Source organism: Ambystoma mexicanum, chromosome 3p, assembly GCF_040938575.1.
Source record: "Ambystoma mexicanum isolate Mex_15411 chromosome 3p, UKY_AmexF1_1, whole genome shotgun sequence".
Lineage (NCBI taxonomy): Eukaryota > Metazoa > Chordata > Amphibia > Caudata > Ambystomatidae > Ambystoma > Ambystoma mexicanum.
In genome coordinates, this window is record NC_090925.1 from 879,434,101 (window position 1) to 879,449,877 (window position 15,777).

The 15,777-nt window shown below is 45.5% G+C and overlaps 1 protein-coding gene across 1 annotated transcript in view; it reads left to right on the forward strand.

Annotated features, from left to right (window-relative positions):
- LOC138581056 (phosphatidylinositol transfer protein beta isoform-like) overlaps nucleotides 1–15,777 on the forward strand; it is a 254,710-nt gene that overhangs the window by 98,123 nt on the left and 140,810 nt on the right. Inside the window, exons 5-7 of the mRNA XM_069652098.1 lie at nucleotides 1,757–1,764; nucleotides 3,781–3,855; nucleotides 10,265–10,348. Coding sequence (XP_069508199.1) covers nucleotides 1,757–1,764; nucleotides 3,781–3,855; nucleotides 10,265–10,348 — 167 coding nt within the window. The remainder of the gene's footprint in view (nucleotides 1–1,756; nucleotides 1,765–3,780; nucleotides 3,856–10,264; nucleotides 10,349–15,777) is intronic.

The window sequence follows — 15,777 nt, forward strand, 5'->3', positions numbered from 1 at the left end:
CTTTTGGCACCCTTTGTGTATGTAGCTCAAGTTCAGCATTTATCCCTGTAGGTCTATATGTGAAGATTGAGGGTGCATTTGGATCAGTCATGGTGCTGTGTGCTAGAGTTGGGAATACTGCGACTCTAGTTTGTGTGGCAACTTGGGTACTGAACAACACTATGTAAATGTATGCTTGGTTGTGTCTAGGCTCCCTTGTCCCACTACCCGCTCCCAATCAGACTGCTCCGTTTCCATCACTGGATAGTGGATTGACATGCTAGCAGAAGGGGTGGAGTCTCAACTGACATTGTCCTTCAGGCTGTCTGTTCCATCATGTATACCTTTATTTCATCTTGATAAAAATGATATATGTGACTTTATTAAAGTGTTATTTCTTTCACTATACCAGGGTGATGTGTTGTCTTTAATTGCATGGACTAACGTAACAGAACTTCCAGCCCTCCTTTTCTCCTGAAGTTAAGCGTTCCTGCTTTGCCATGTCTCATATTATTATTATTGTTATTATTTATTATTAGGGTATTTATTGAGTGCAGACCTAGCTTCGGGAAGCAACAGTGTTATACAATCCTAGGCGGAAGGAGCACAGTGAGGGAAGCAGAGTAAAAAAGGAGCAGGGACTAACTGGGGAGGGTGGGACATTGGCAGCATGGGGGAAGACAGCGGGGAGCAGATCAGTCTGAGGTAGGGTGGGGAGTGCAGGGTATGTGGGCCTAGGTGCTAAGGAGGAGCCATTTCTACTACCTTTAGAAGGGCTTGGATTGGTTGTCTTGTAAATATCTCCCTAACTAATGGTTCTTGCACAGGTTGGTAGGGCTTGGGCTGCACCGTATTTGCATGTTTGCATACAACACTTGCTGCAACTGTTGCATTCTTCAGTGAAAGTCTTGCTTTTACACAGTTCAGTGCTACTCATTTCATCGACCTTGGATTGTTGAAAGTCTGAGTTGACCCATTGATTTTGAAATTTGTGACCTGGAGGTTACTTGCGGATGGCTGCAGCAGGCTGGTTAACTCGCACTGCTGTTCCTGTCCTTTCTTTCACGCTGCAAAAATTGCTTAACAAAGATTTCCTTCTGTAGGTGGGTGAGTTAAGTTCTTCTTTTTTTTTTTTTTTAATTTTATTTTTTACTTCTATCTGCAATGCTTATGCAAGATGTTGCTGCTTTTTTCAGAATTAAATAGTATAGGATTTATTGAATGTTGCTAACCAAGCGGGTGGCCGTAACTCATTTCAGTGTAAATATCTTGTTCATACACTGCATTATGGTGCTGGTCATGAATGCTGTCATGAGAAGATGCAAATGTGTAATGGCTTGTTACAAATATGTGAATGGGCCCTGATATTCATTAATCCACAGATTTACTCTTGACTCCTAGTCCCATCTAAATACAACACTACAGTTGCATGTATTCATTTATAGACTATGGAATTCTAGTAGAACATCCTGCTGCAATGGCATTACTGTTTGTAATGTTTCACAGTTAGGTTCCCAAATGATCTCGATACCCCAGCACTGAGGCCTATACATACAGCTTGGTCAAGGTACTTCAGTCTTGACCTGCAGCACCCCCTGCTATTTGTTGTAGTACCCACATAGTTCAAGTACCCTAACCCTTGATCACCTCTGTATACCACCCGCCTCTGCTGCAGAGAACCCTTTGTTAACCCCATGCCAGTACTTGTATTTCTACCTTATTTAACCTATTCTTTCTTTCCTTCCTTGCTCCTGCTCGCCTGGACTCTGACCTACAGTTGTCACAGTAAGTTTGGCTTTATCTTCAGTTTAGTATTCTTTCAAAGATTATAGTTTTCTCCTACTTGTGCACTCCCCGTTTGGTGACCATGCTGCCTTTCCTAGTGCACTGCTGTCCGTAATGGCATCTGCATAAACTGTCAGTCTTAAAACTGTAGTTAGTTCTTGGTCTGTCTTGGAACTGTAATCATGCTCCATGAGCACCACCGGTCTTGATGACCCCCTTCATGCCTTCTTGGTGATGGTGACTTTTCTTTGCCTCTGTCCTGATGATCATGATGCCTTTTCTTATGCACCACTTGGGTATTCTGAACTCCTTATTTTTGTGTTGGGACTGATATGCTCTGGCCTGATGGACAGATTTGTAGATGGCCAACCTAGTTTAGTGACCAGGGCAACTCTGGGAGCTGTAGCCAAAGCGATTCAAGATAGTCGGGCAAATGGTCAATGCAAAGACTCAGGAGGGGTGAGCCTGGTAAGGGGTCCTCAATGAGTACACACAATGAAAAGTCCAGTACACACGGACGAATAGTTATACAAAAATATGTATTTATTTATGGCCATGTACTACTGTAAAAAAAATTTAATATTATCCCAATCTGCTAAATAAATGATACAAATGATACATATGAAACACAAAAATAACATAACATATATACAATCACTGCAATAGGGCAAAATATAACAAACCCCTGTAAAGGAACGTATGTATTGGTATGCAGGTCCACAGAGATGCAACCCTAACTACAGAAGTCCATCCCTAAGATGTATGAAGCCTTGTGCCCAAATGTTTTCAAAGTTCCACATGGTTTTGTGAGACGGGGGGAAAAAGTTAGTGGAGGGATTCTGGGGTCCAATGAAGGGTTCCAAGCGACAGAGGACAAGTTGTTCTAGTGAATAAGTGTCCCCATTTTCAGAATGCTTGTGCGAGAAAGCAATGGCAAAGCCAAACTGTTAAGGTTTCTAAAAGGTAGCAAACTTTTAAAGGTATATAGGGGTTCAGGTAAATACTGTTAGAACTCGCTCCCCACCCACCATACACTGATTCTTGTTATGATTCTTGGCAGGTCTTCAGAAGAGGGTCGAAGGTCGCTTTTCCTGCTGTCAGCTCCGGTACTTGATGCCCAGGGGTTGCAGGTTTGAGCACTTCAAAAAATGCTGATGCAACACCCACTAGCCAATCTACAATCTGACCCCTCACCCGTTCAATCATAACCAGTGGTGGAACAGCTCATGTATAACAATCGGACACGCTGAAACCAGTTTGTGGATTGTGCCTAGACGGTTCAACCCACTTCCTGGCAGCAAACACACATCACCCTGCAGTAGCTCGTGAAAAGCCTCCGCTTTCCCGGCCACTGGAAGTCCATATAAGGATTGTCCTGTCCTCACAGGTCAGGAAGAAGGTTTGTGACAAGATGGTCAAGGGACAAAGGAAAAGCATTGTGGCATGGCCATGTTTGGATACTAGCCACAGTAGGTAGCCAAATGTGGTAAACACAGTAAGGCTGAATAAAAATGCACTCCAAAATAGCAAAAAGTAACTGCTGCCACTAGCTTGTCCCATAAACACACCTAAAGTAACCAAAAATCCTCAGAGTGTAGGGCAAAACAAAGTACCCCTTTGTACTGCATTGTAAAATGATAAAAAGTTACCAAAAGTGGCAACAAAGTAACAAGATTAAGGGAAGCCGTGTTTCCCAGTCCTGACAACCTGAAGAACTGTCCCTTTCCTCATGACAAATTAGCAAAAACAAAGTTCAGGTCAGATGGAAAAAATAAAAATTAAACATTTGGGGGTCCATACAAAATTGAGTCAAAGGTGCTGCAAAGAGAAATCTTTCTGAACGATGTGCCTATCCTAGCAGCCCTGGTATTTTACCGGCTTCCTCCTTATGACTTGTCCTGATGACTCAGTGCCTTTCCTTGTGTTTTGTCTAATGTAAATCCTGGCTTTGCTGAGCATAATGCTTCTTATCCCGCACAGATTTTCTGACTTTTCCCTACTTCTTTCCCCCCTCAGAATGAATACATGAAAGACGATTTCTTCATCAAAATTGAAACTTGGCACAAGCCAGACCTAGGAAACCAGGAAAATGTGAGTGCGGCAGATGACTCACTCTGGGTCTGATTCCCTCTGAAGACCTGTCTGCCTGCCCAAGCCTGTCAGTTTATTTCCTGTCTGTATCTATGCCCATGTTACGTGCGTGTGTGTGTGTGTGTGTGTGTGTGTGTGTGTGTGTGTGTGTGTGTATATATATATATTCTATTTGCTCAATGTAAAGTATCTGCTGGGGGCATTGGCAAAGGGTATTTTCTGGTTTTGCTGGGTTTACTTACATCACTGCTCTCCTGTTTGTCTAGTATGCACACCGTTATACAGAAAGTGAATAAATGCCAACATAGGCTTAGGACTGATGCTGCCATTGCCAGATAGTGAGTGCGAGAGACATGGCATATTATTGGTTGCATGACGATGAACTCTGAATAAATTAATGTGCTACAATAGAAACTCACACAGGAAAACTGATATGCACCACCGTATTGAAGAAGGAAAGGTTTCTATGAGGTTCACCTTTTGGAAAAGGGATCCACTGCACGGTTCCTCACTTAATGAAATGGTAAATGCTGTAATGACTAAAATGATAATTTTAGCACCACAATATCAAAAAACCCATACAGATTGTCAGACCGGATTAAAACTTTGCTTTGTTCATCGCATTCCTTATTATGCCAAATGCAACCATTTGCCCTTTAGTGCTACAACTCCTTGTACTGGGTGCTAAGATGGATTTGCAAAATAAGCCCTGGTTGGTAATTTTTGGGAGACCAACCTATTATCAGCAGGAGGATTATGAGCAGGAAAACACTGAAGTCTAGCCAACTGTTTTTTTTTTTTGGTAATGTCCTGTCTGGGACAAAACTTTAGAAAGCCCGCCCTTGGTGAACTGGGTTACACCCCCTAGGTTTAGCCTGAACTACCCAAAGGTGTGGCAGCAATGGCTGAGTTGCCAGGCTTAGTCTAGGAAGGAGGGGCTGTACTGAGGCACACCCAATTCTGAGCGTACACTTTGTTCAAGGAAACACTGACATTCTAGGAAGTCATATAGAAATAGATATTCATTTGATGTACACCAAAGCTTAGACGTAAATCAAGTATTATTCACAGTAGGTCAAAAGGGAAGAAACGATTGCAATATTCACAATAATCAATACTTTTTACAATAGACACAAGTAACACAGCAAATATAGTGAAACACCTGAACCAGGGAAGCAAACTTGGTGAGAAACTGAAGTACTTAACTTAACCTAACATCGGCAGTCCAACCCTATCTTGTTTAGATCAAAAAGTTAGAAGGGGGCACTGAGGCACCAGTGGATGAAGGGCTGCTGAAGCACCGGCGGGGCAGCAGAGTACAATGTTTCAGAAGGCAGAGCCCAGCAGGTTCCCTTCAAGTTTGCCGGTAGGTTTTCACAAATGCAAGGGGATTTGGGATTTCCCACACAGAAATGCCCGAAGGACCAATTTCCTAAAGCAGAATAGAGCCCAATGGGTCATCCTCCCCAATGGGACTCTAGGCAGGCCATGGAGGGGTGCAAGGATTAGCTGACGGTCGCCCCCAGGAGACAGCGCAGCAAGCCCCAGGTAAGCACCTAGGAGTGGAACATTACGTTTTCAATGAAGAACATGATGCCACAGTGAGGCGACGACAGTTGTCCCTGGTTCGGGTGTCTTGGCCTAAATGGCTGAAAAAGAAACTTTGGAGAAAACAGACGGGTGCACTCTTCGCGGCGCTGATGCATTGAAGCCCTTCACAGTCTTCGGGTTGGTGACCGGTAGACTTTTCTTCGATTCTCTAGACCACTCAGCTGAGGGGATGTCTCCGAGCGGAAAAGTGTCATTGCAGACACAAAGGGATGCCGATAAGGTTTCAGCCAAATTCACGCTTCACAAAATATTTACTGCAAAATTGCACAGGTCCCAGGGTATTGGGAGTTTGCTGCCCGGGAAGGTCACAGCTCTTTGTGGGATGCGGCAAATGCAGGTGGTCTTGAGACTGTTTAGGCCCACCAATCTAGGTGAGAAAGTAGTTTTCCAGAGATCTTCCCTGTTGCTTGGAATTGGGGGTCGGGTCTTCAGCGGTCACTCAATGCCTCTGGTGGTCACTTGGAAGTTGCTTGGATGTCCTATGAATTCCTTTTTGGATCTTCAGTCCAGTGGGCGACTGAGGTTCAGCTCCTGGACCCACTGCCTTTTATGCATTAGAACTGGCTGAGCCCACCAATCGCCATTCAAGCCTTTCATGCAAATCTGTCATGCGGCTGTCCCAGGGGGACAGCCATCTTCCTAGTTCAAACTGGTTCCTAGGCAGGTACACGGCATGGCAAAGACCAGGGGAGATTTGGTTACCTCCCCCACTTTGTCTTCTCAGAGTTCCTTGGCAGGCTTTCCAAGGGAAGCCCTCCTAAGACGAGACCCATCAAGACCATCCGCACCCGGGGAGGTAGAAGAAGGCCCAAGTAAGAAAAGTCATCATGAACAGGGCTTAAAGTACAACCACCATTTTAGGCAAAATGTGCCCCCTACTGCAGCTGCGAAGACAGCCTACCACAAGTCCAAAACATGGTACACTGCCACCATCCTGTCAGATTAACTTGTAACAGTAACTAAAAGTAACTGGAATAGTCGGAAAAGGGAGATCATGTGTCCCCTCAGCACTCTATATAAGGTGGGGTGTGCTGATCTCACAAAATGAAAAAAACAGGAGGGAAAAAACAGTGTCTCTGCGCCCAGATAACGGTAATTAAGCCATGTCAAATAAAAAAGAAAGCTCAAGGAGCTTCCAGCAACACTGCACAGAAAATGCTGTGTGCTTCAATAGTAAAATGTAGATGCCAGAAAAGATGGAGGAAAGCATAACTCCATTAAAAAGTACCTACAAGAGGTAAAACGCGTCCCTAAGGTTTAGGGTAAAAGAGGGAGGGAGTGAGTGTGGAAAAAAGTTCCCACTCAGGAGCATCAGTCAAAAAATCCTATAGTTAATGCTGAAACGCTGGGGGGCTTACGAAGTGGGAAGAATTCTACTCAAAAAGGAAATTCTACCTAACAATAGGAATTAAACAAGACACTTTAGATTGACTATGAATATTTACCTTTCTCTTATCCAACCCTGAGGTGGTTTGGTGCTTTGTGCCCATAAGCCATCAATTCCAGATATATTCCACAGGTAGGTTTATTAAGAGATTTGGCGATGCCACTGGTTATTATTAAGGGTCAAAAAGTTAGATACAAATTCAGGTAAACTCACTCAATCCCAGTCATTAGGGTAGGCATAGGAAGGGATCCCTGACCAGACCTTCACCAACCAAAGTTAGGAAAGGGTGATTTATGGACTGGACTTTGCACCCATGTAATCCTATGGAGGACAGGGTGGGGGGGAAAAGGAACATGTTTGTCAACTTGCTCTCCGGACTCCAATTGCTCCAGAGAGCACCGCTGAGTTTCTGGAATTAGTTGGGGACAGTCTTCTGTGTTTTGGCCCGGCGACGTAGGCCCAGGGGCTGTGGGTGCAGATGTCAAATTCATCTTTATCTCTGAGCAAGAAAATTCAATAAAGGTACAGATAATGAACAACATTTAAAAGGTTAAGAATCATCATATGCAGTGTAGTATATTAATAACGCTGAAATATCACTGACATAATACAATATAGTACAGATTCCAACATAGGAGATTTAATCAAATTAGTCCATAACATATTTGACATCAAATTGTGACGTAAATGTATGTAGGGGGAGGGGTTAGGGTATAATACATCTCGGAAATATGAGATGGGGCCGCGGTGGGTCTCCCCCTGTATACATTTGCGATGAACTGTCTTTAAAATAAAAAATAGAAATCGGTGGAATAGAATTCGATTAAATGGATTTGATTCCAGACAACTTCCAGCAGAAGACCCAAACAAAGAAAAGACTTATACTCGCAGACCACCTTGGGACACTTCCAGGTAGCGATGAAGAAGAGTTAGAATGGTGCCAACACGATCAGGCGATCTTCAGTGGACGAACGAAGGGGTAGGCCGAGCACCGCTTCTGCTGCATGCATGAAGGCTGAAAATGCAGGAGCAGGTGTCTTGTGGAAGCTCCTGCAAGTTACAAGGAGGCATTTGGAACATAAACCTCTGCAGTGAAGTAGCTCAGGAGAGAGCTGGTCAGCCCACTGTTGATGCACTGAAGAATCAGAAGGCAGAGATCCTCGAGCAGTGGTTGAGACGGTTTGTTCCCACGGTCCAGGTGTCAAAGAACCAGCAAAAGCCTTCTTGAGACTAGGAGAGCACTGGAGTCGATGCTGGTCATCTGCAGGAGTCGTCCTTTGGTCGTCAGCGGCTGCACTTCTTTGTGGGGGGTTTGGCTTCAATGATCTGTCAAATGGCTGCATGGGTTTCTCCTTTTAGCCAAGTTGTGCTCTGGAACCTTTCTGAATCACCAATGTCAAGTATCTGCACCATGCAAACTGGCAGTGGCTATCCAATGATGGCTAGCCACCTGCCACAACATCTAACCAGCAACAGAGATTCAGGCACCTGGATGTGTACTTGAACCAGACAGTGCCAGCCTAAACATCCAGGCTTGCACACAAACCACCTCTTAGCCCATTAAAAGCAAGGGCTTTCCATCTATCGCAATTCTGCATCAGAATACGATATGATATTTCATTAATAACGCGCCTGTACGCAAGTGTTTCTAGGCGCACAAGACAAGGGAGGAAAGACAGAGGGAGGACAAGACAAACCATCTTACTAGGCCTTGTGTCATTCAGATTGTGCAAGTGCGACAACGCAAAGTGTAGGGGGAAGGGAGAGTGCTAAGTGCCAGGGTGAGGGAAGGGGGAAGTTCAATCTGGCAGCAATGCTCTGAGTTAATGCAGCCAGGGCAGCGCGGCTTGAGGTGAGTACAATGAGGCAGGGGACTGTAGGGGTTACATTTGCATCCTCTAAGTGTGCAGTAGGCCTGGAGGCAGTGCAGGGGGGCTGATCATGGAGTATCCTGGTACCCAGTGAGGCTCTGAGGGTAGCAGGCAAACAGTTGGTACAGCAGACCTGTAGGTCAGCAGGGGAGGGAGAGAGAGAAAGTAGAGGAGAATAGGATAAGGTCTTGAGCTGCTTCTGGAATTTCAGGTGGTCCGGCTCCAGTTTGAGAGGGGCAGGAAGGCCATTCCAGAGGGAGGCACCTGCAGAGGAGATATCTACACCGCATTTTTAAGAGATTTTAAGGTAGCGGGACTTGAGAGGGTTGGTCCAGGAGGAAGGAGGTCCACAACGCCACAGCCTTATCCGTGATGCCCAGGTTCTCAGGCGATGGATCAGGATTGCTTGATTGACTGTCAAAAGCAGAGGAAAGGTCAAGGAGGATGAGAACCGAAGGAAGGCTGGAGTCCAGATTAGAGAGCAGTTCTTTACGCATGTTCAGGAGAGCAGTTTCCGTGCCTCTGGCTGCTCCGATGCCAGACTGATGGCCATGAAGACAACCAACAGATTGAGTGTGGAGAGTAAGCTGGGAGATAGCCAGCATTTCCAAGAGTTTGCCCAGGAAAGGAGTGATGGAGATTGGGCAATAGATTGCCAGACAGATGGGATCGGCAGAAGGTTTTTTAAAGGAGGGTGTGCACATGGGAGTGCTTGAGGAGAGAGGGGAAGAATGCCAATTGTCAATATGGCCAAAGGACGAGCAAAACCCTAGTGGCTCTGCCATTTTAGGGTGCAAGCCACCCTTAATAGCATTTGCAGTCGAAGCAAAGGTGTATGAGTAAAATTACAAAAATATGGTAGAAAAATATTTGCTTCCAAAATCGCATCCTAGGCACATTGTAACAGTAACCAAAAAGCCAATACAGACAAATCGAAGATGCAAAGTTCCATATCCACACTTCACTGTAACAATACAAGAAATTCACAAAGAGAAACAGTCTCTCTCAGTACTGATGGTCTTACGGACTGATCAGTTTCCCTGTAAGAATGAGCAAAAGGACAAGGGAAGAAAAGCATAAGGCTGAACTTGCCCCCAAAAAGTCAGGTCAGGAGTTTAAACGAAGCAAAAAGAAAGACGTCCATGGGAGGAAATCTACAAAAAAGCGTAATCTTTCTGTATGCTGGGAAACGCGGTTTTTACCTTTAAGTTTTGATCTTTTGGTTTCTCATGCTCATAATTGTTCCCTTTTGGTATCTATCCTTCTCTGACCCTACTCTTTTTCCTCCCCACACACTTCTCTCATGTCGTGTTTTATTTTTCCTTCATGCCATATCAGCGTTCACAATTCTCATCTCCCTACCTAACTTTTCTCACTCTTACCCTTTCATCCATCGCTAAGCCCTCTGCGTTCTTTCCGTTTGGAGAACATGAAAAGTGATATGAATTTCTCACCCTTATTCATAATCCACTTTCTCTCCCTTGCTCTCACCTTTCCTTCTCCTTACGCACTCTGATATACCCCCCCCCCCCCCCACCAGGTTCACGGTCTGGATGCTGAAACGTGGAAGGATGTAGACATTATTCCCATCGACATTGCTGATCGCACTCAGGTCTCCGAAGATGTAAGTACCTTTGGAGCAAGCAAGGGTTGCATTGTTCTTTAAGCTGAATGACAAGAGTTGTCTGCACAGTGATGGAACATGGTACAATTTGAGCGGTAAGTATTTAGTAAGTCATTTTCATTACACAGCTGTGTATGGCCTGCTTGTTGCGTTAGTCTCTCGTCCCATCTTTCCTACTTGGACTGTGGGTCTACTTTCCAAGGTGAGAATGATGCAGGATGATGGGCGTTGCCACATGGGGTGCATGATGCATCCAATATCACACAGCCCACAGATTTCACTTGAAATGGTTTCATGTTGGGGGAATCTATTTTTAAGGGGTTCTTTTTTTCACCTTATAGTTGTAGCAATTAAACAGTGGTGCATGAAGCATTTTCACTTTCTCACACCTAATGTATACTTTATTCCAATGCAAAAGGGGCAAACACTAAGGTCTAGCCAATCCCTATCTGGATAGTGTGGGTGAGTAGCAAGCCTTAGACTTAGGAAGGTGGTAGAATAGTCAAGGGTTCAGTTAAGCACACACAGTGCACTCTTAATAAAAGTTATGGAATATGTTTTAAAATAGTTCAGAGGCTTGTGGATTCAGTACACCCCGTTTTGGCGCCGCCGGTTTGGCGACAGGATGTTTCAGCGCTGGGATGTTTTGGAGCGCCGCACACCAGTGCACATCACCTGCTGTTTAGGGAAATGTGCAGTGCACTGAAAGTGCGAGTTTCAACTTCATCCCACATTATTTTAAAATGAAACTGTTCTAGAGCGGTTTCATTTTTAAATAGTGTGGGATGATAGTGTGGGATGAAGTTGAAAATCGCACTTTCAGTGCACTGCACTGAACGTTTCCCTAAACAGCAGGCGATGTGCACTGGTGTGCGGCGCACAGGGCAGATTAGATCTGCCGGGCTCTCGAGGGTGGGGGCTGTGCTGCTCGGAGCATAGTGCTCCGAGCAGCACAGCCCCCACCTTGGCGGGCCCGGCTGTGTAGTCTGCATGGCTGTGGTGCCTGCATGAAAAACTCGCAGGAAATTTATGTGCGGCCACTTCGGCGTGGGCTCCTGCGCCGAACCGGCTCCTGCGCCGAACCGGCTGCACCGAACCGGCTCATGCGCCAAACTGGCCCGCGCCGAATTTTCTTGCACTGTGTCGATCTGCTTAGAATCAAATTCTGTGCACAGGCCGGCATCTAGTGGTAGGTGCGAGTATTGCATTTTGGTTTTGAACTTCAGAAAGGGACGTCACGTCCACTGGGCAGGATTGTAACACTATGCCTGTGACGTGTATTGTACACATGATCCTTCATTTGTTGAGGTCCCGCCGATTGTTTTATTCCACCGTAGTGGTTGGTTGCTTCATGCAGAGTTCGTAGCAGTGCTTCGATATATATATATATATATATATATAACCGTCTCAAACCTTGGGCAGACTTTGTTGTCTCGACAGCTTTCACCGGGCTTCAGCCTTTGCGGTAGGGAGATCAGGGGTTTTTAAGATTCATACTTTTTATTTATTGGTTATTTACAATGCGCCTATACAGCCAATTGTGTTTCAAGGTACATCAAGATAAGGGAGGGTGAGGTACTGGGAGAAAACGAACAGTAACATTCCTGCTAAGTTTTGAAACATTCGGAGCGTGCAAGTGCTGTAACAAGAATGCTGAGGGGATTGGGGGGAGGCTGGGGAGATGGGGAGGTGAAGGGAAGGAAGTGGGGGATGGGGGAAATTGGGGAACAGGGAGGAAGATGAACAAAAATGTTCCTGATAGGTTGAGACAATTCAGAGCGTGCAAGTGTGGTAAACGAAATGAGGGGAAAAGGCGAGGAGGAGAATGCAGGAAGGGGAGGAAATGTAATACCCAGGCGGGAGGGAGGAGAAGGGAACATAAAGTGCAAGTGAACAATTTCACTTGCACTTGTGAGGAGAGGGTGCACAATGGCATGCTAGAGGAGAAGCGGAAAGGCGCACAGTGGCATGGAGTGATTGCAAACTCCCCCAAGGCTGGAGCAACAGAGGCAAGGTAGTCCTTGAAGTTCAGGAGGAGCAGGGTAACACCTGTCGGCTGAGACTCTGAGTGGGGCCATCTAGTGACCTTGTCAGGTGCTGTGGGAGAGAAAGAGGAGAGTCGGAGCGAATGGGGGAGGAGGGCCAAGGAAGGCCTGGGAGTAGGTGAGGGCGAAGCACGAAGCAACTTCAACACAACAGCAATGCAACCATATGGATTCATGGGTCCAGGATAAAGGGAAAAGCCTATGTTTCAAACATGTTGCAGAAAAAGCAAAATGCCTATATATGAAATTCCTGCAAGGGGGAAAAAGCCTAGGTTTCTAACCTACAGCAGAAAAAGCAGAAACGCCTACATGCGAATTTCCTGGAAAAGGGGAAAAGGCCTAGATATGAGCATACAGCAGGAAAAACATAAACACCATCAGGGAGGGCCAAAGTGCCTGAGATGGACAACACATAATTGTGAGCAATGTGCAGCAGACTAAAGCATTAGAAAAAGGAGTAATAAGAGAGGTTGCCCACATCTTTCTTACCTTGTCAGTCTCTGCTGGTTGACGGCTGCGGTGCATGCTCCACCGGTGAACACAGGCAAACAGTCTTATTTTCTAATAGAATTTCTTTTCCACTTTCTTTTTTTACTTATATTTGTCTTGCTGTAGTTACCTTTCGGTATAAAGATGGAAAGGACACCCTTTATGCTCTGTCCTTCCTGTAATGGAAAATTCCCTTGGAAAGATATACAGAGTGTGTGTAATAATTGCCTTCCACGCAATCACTTGGAACAGCGTTGCAAGTGCTGCAAACTCTTTAAATCTAAAACACTTAGAGAGGCGCACCAAGCGGTGGCGGCCCGTGCTATGCAGGCCTTTTAGGCAAGATTGTATGCAGTACCCTTTGGGTGCACTACAACAACCCAGACCTCCTGGAAATAGGAACCCAACCTTTGATATAAGTCTGTACTAAACAGGTTGGTAGCGTGTTGAGCAGCCAGGCTTATCTCAAGAGGGGTCAATGTGAGCTGTAGGGGAGTTAGCGATTAGTGACAAGTATTCAAATAAACTCTTACACACAAGGTTTCTTGATTAAACAATTAATGTATTTAACAGTCAGTTAGAGTAAGCCTTCTTCAGAAGGGGCAATATATTAGTAAAACACAAATACACATTCTTTCTCTAAATCAGCAAATACCCATTTGGGATGGCACACAGACAATTCCTACCCCCTCAGGTGACTTAAATAACTAGGACACTGTGGATATTAATATATCACTGTTGCATTTAGAGTAATACTTAGGAGTATGTCAAACAAAAAGATTATTAGAACAAAACAAGAGATCTCACAAACATTCTGAAGCAGTTAAGTACTTTTGGTAACCCCCAATGCAAAGTAAGTTGACCCCTTCCTGGAAGGAAGACAAAACAGTCAGAGGGAAGAAGTTATTCAGGGAGCCAGGCAATGCAAAGTCAATTGGACAAAAGTCTAGGTGAGCTGAAGCAATTCTTGCAGGTAGGTAAATGTCTTGCACAATGTTTTAGAAGTCTTTGTAGAAAAGAAGAAATCAAAATAGGGCCACAAGCGGATTAGGCTTGTGAGGTAAAGAAGCTGTTTGCAACTCTACAGAAGCGACCACGACAGGTCTCCACTGAGAACAAGTGAGGTTACACAACAAGAGGTACGTTCTCTTTGACTTTACAGTACTTTTGGTTGGAAGAAAAACTGTTCCAGCTGGCTTCTGTTCCTGTGCAGCTCTGCAGATCCTGTGTTCCTGGGCCACAGTCGTGGGGACAAGAGGGAGGACATCTGGAGGACTCCTGCCCTGCAACGGGATCCTCGTGACAGGAAAGGACCAACTTCTATTCAGTGGCACTTTGTGGTTTCAGCTCCTGGCGTCTCAGCAAGTAGCACCACCGCTGGCTGTGGAGATGGGCTTTCCTTGCATCTAGGGTCCAGCACTCTGAGTTGTCTCAGGCTTGGTCAGTCCTGCTTCCTGGGAGTGCGGAGGAGCTTCCTGGAGCTCTTGGCCAACTTAAAAGCAACACAGACAATCTGCTGTTCCTCTCCCTGGCTCTTCTGTTTCCAGCAGCAACTGCTGTGGAAATACAACCAGCTTCGAGAGCATGTCCAGGTGGCTTACTTTGGAGTTGATTGGTCCCACCAACTCAAGGGGAGAAGTCCTCCTTGCAGGGCTTCTCCAGTCAAGGCAAATTCGGAGCTTCAGCACAGCAGTAGTCGACCACTGGACGAAGGAATCCGAAGAAGAACTTGGAAGAGATGCCTGCTGCAACTCCTGGACCGTTGGTTTGCCCGGTGAAGCCCTGCGGCTGTGCTGAATCTGAATTCTTCTCGACTAGAGACGCCCTGCAAGGACGACTTCTCCCCTTGGGTTGGTGGGACCAATCCACCCCAAAGTGAACTCGTTTGCACAGCCTCTCGGAGCTGGCTGTACTACTGCTGCTGCTGGAACCGAAGTGCCAGGGAGAGGAACACCAAACCGAGTGGATCGCTTTTAAGTCAGACCCGAGCGCCAGGAAGATCCTCTGGACTTCCCTGAAGCAGGACTGACCAAGCATGAGCCACCTCAACAGAGTGCTGGACCCCAGATCTGAGTCTGAAGTGGTACCCGAGAACCGCAGTGTTGCTATTTGCTGAAGATGCGAGGTGCTGAAACCACAAACTGCTGCTGAATTGAAGTTTGCCCATTCCTGCTGCTGACCTTCCCATTGCAGTGCAGGAGTCCCCAGACGTCCTGCGTCTTGTCCCCACATTTGAGGCCCTGGAACACCAGGATCTGCACAGCTCTACTGGAACAGAAGCCAGCTCGAACCATTTTTTCTAACCAAAGAAGACTTGCAACTTGTCTTGGTTGCCATTGCAGAGTTCCTTGCAGCTTTGCCCCTCACAAGCCTCCCAGCTTGTGGCCCTTCAAGTGAATCTTATTTCTACAAACATTTCTTAAAACATTGTGAAAGACTTTTACTTACCTGCAAAGATCTTCAGCTCCCCTAGACGTTGCTCAACTAACATTGGCTGTCCTGACTCCCCGAGAGACTCTTCTTATCTCTGACTCTGTGCCTTTACCTTTCCCCAAGGAAAGGGTTACCTATACTTGACATTGGAATGTTTAAAAAGTACTTGACTGTTTATGAATTATTTGTTAATCTTTGTTTTATACACCAATCTAACCTTTTCACCAAACTCAGCATTGCTCTAAATGTACCAGTGATAATCCATGTCTACAGTGTCCTAGCTATTTAAGTCACCTGAGGGTGTAGGAAGTGTCTGTGTGCCATCCCCAATGGGTATCATCTGATTTAGAGAAACTGAGTGTGTTTTTAAGTATATTATCGTTACTTGCTTTGCTTCCTTCTGAAGAAGGCTTATATAACTGACTGTTAAATACATTTATAATTGTTTAATCGGGAAACCGT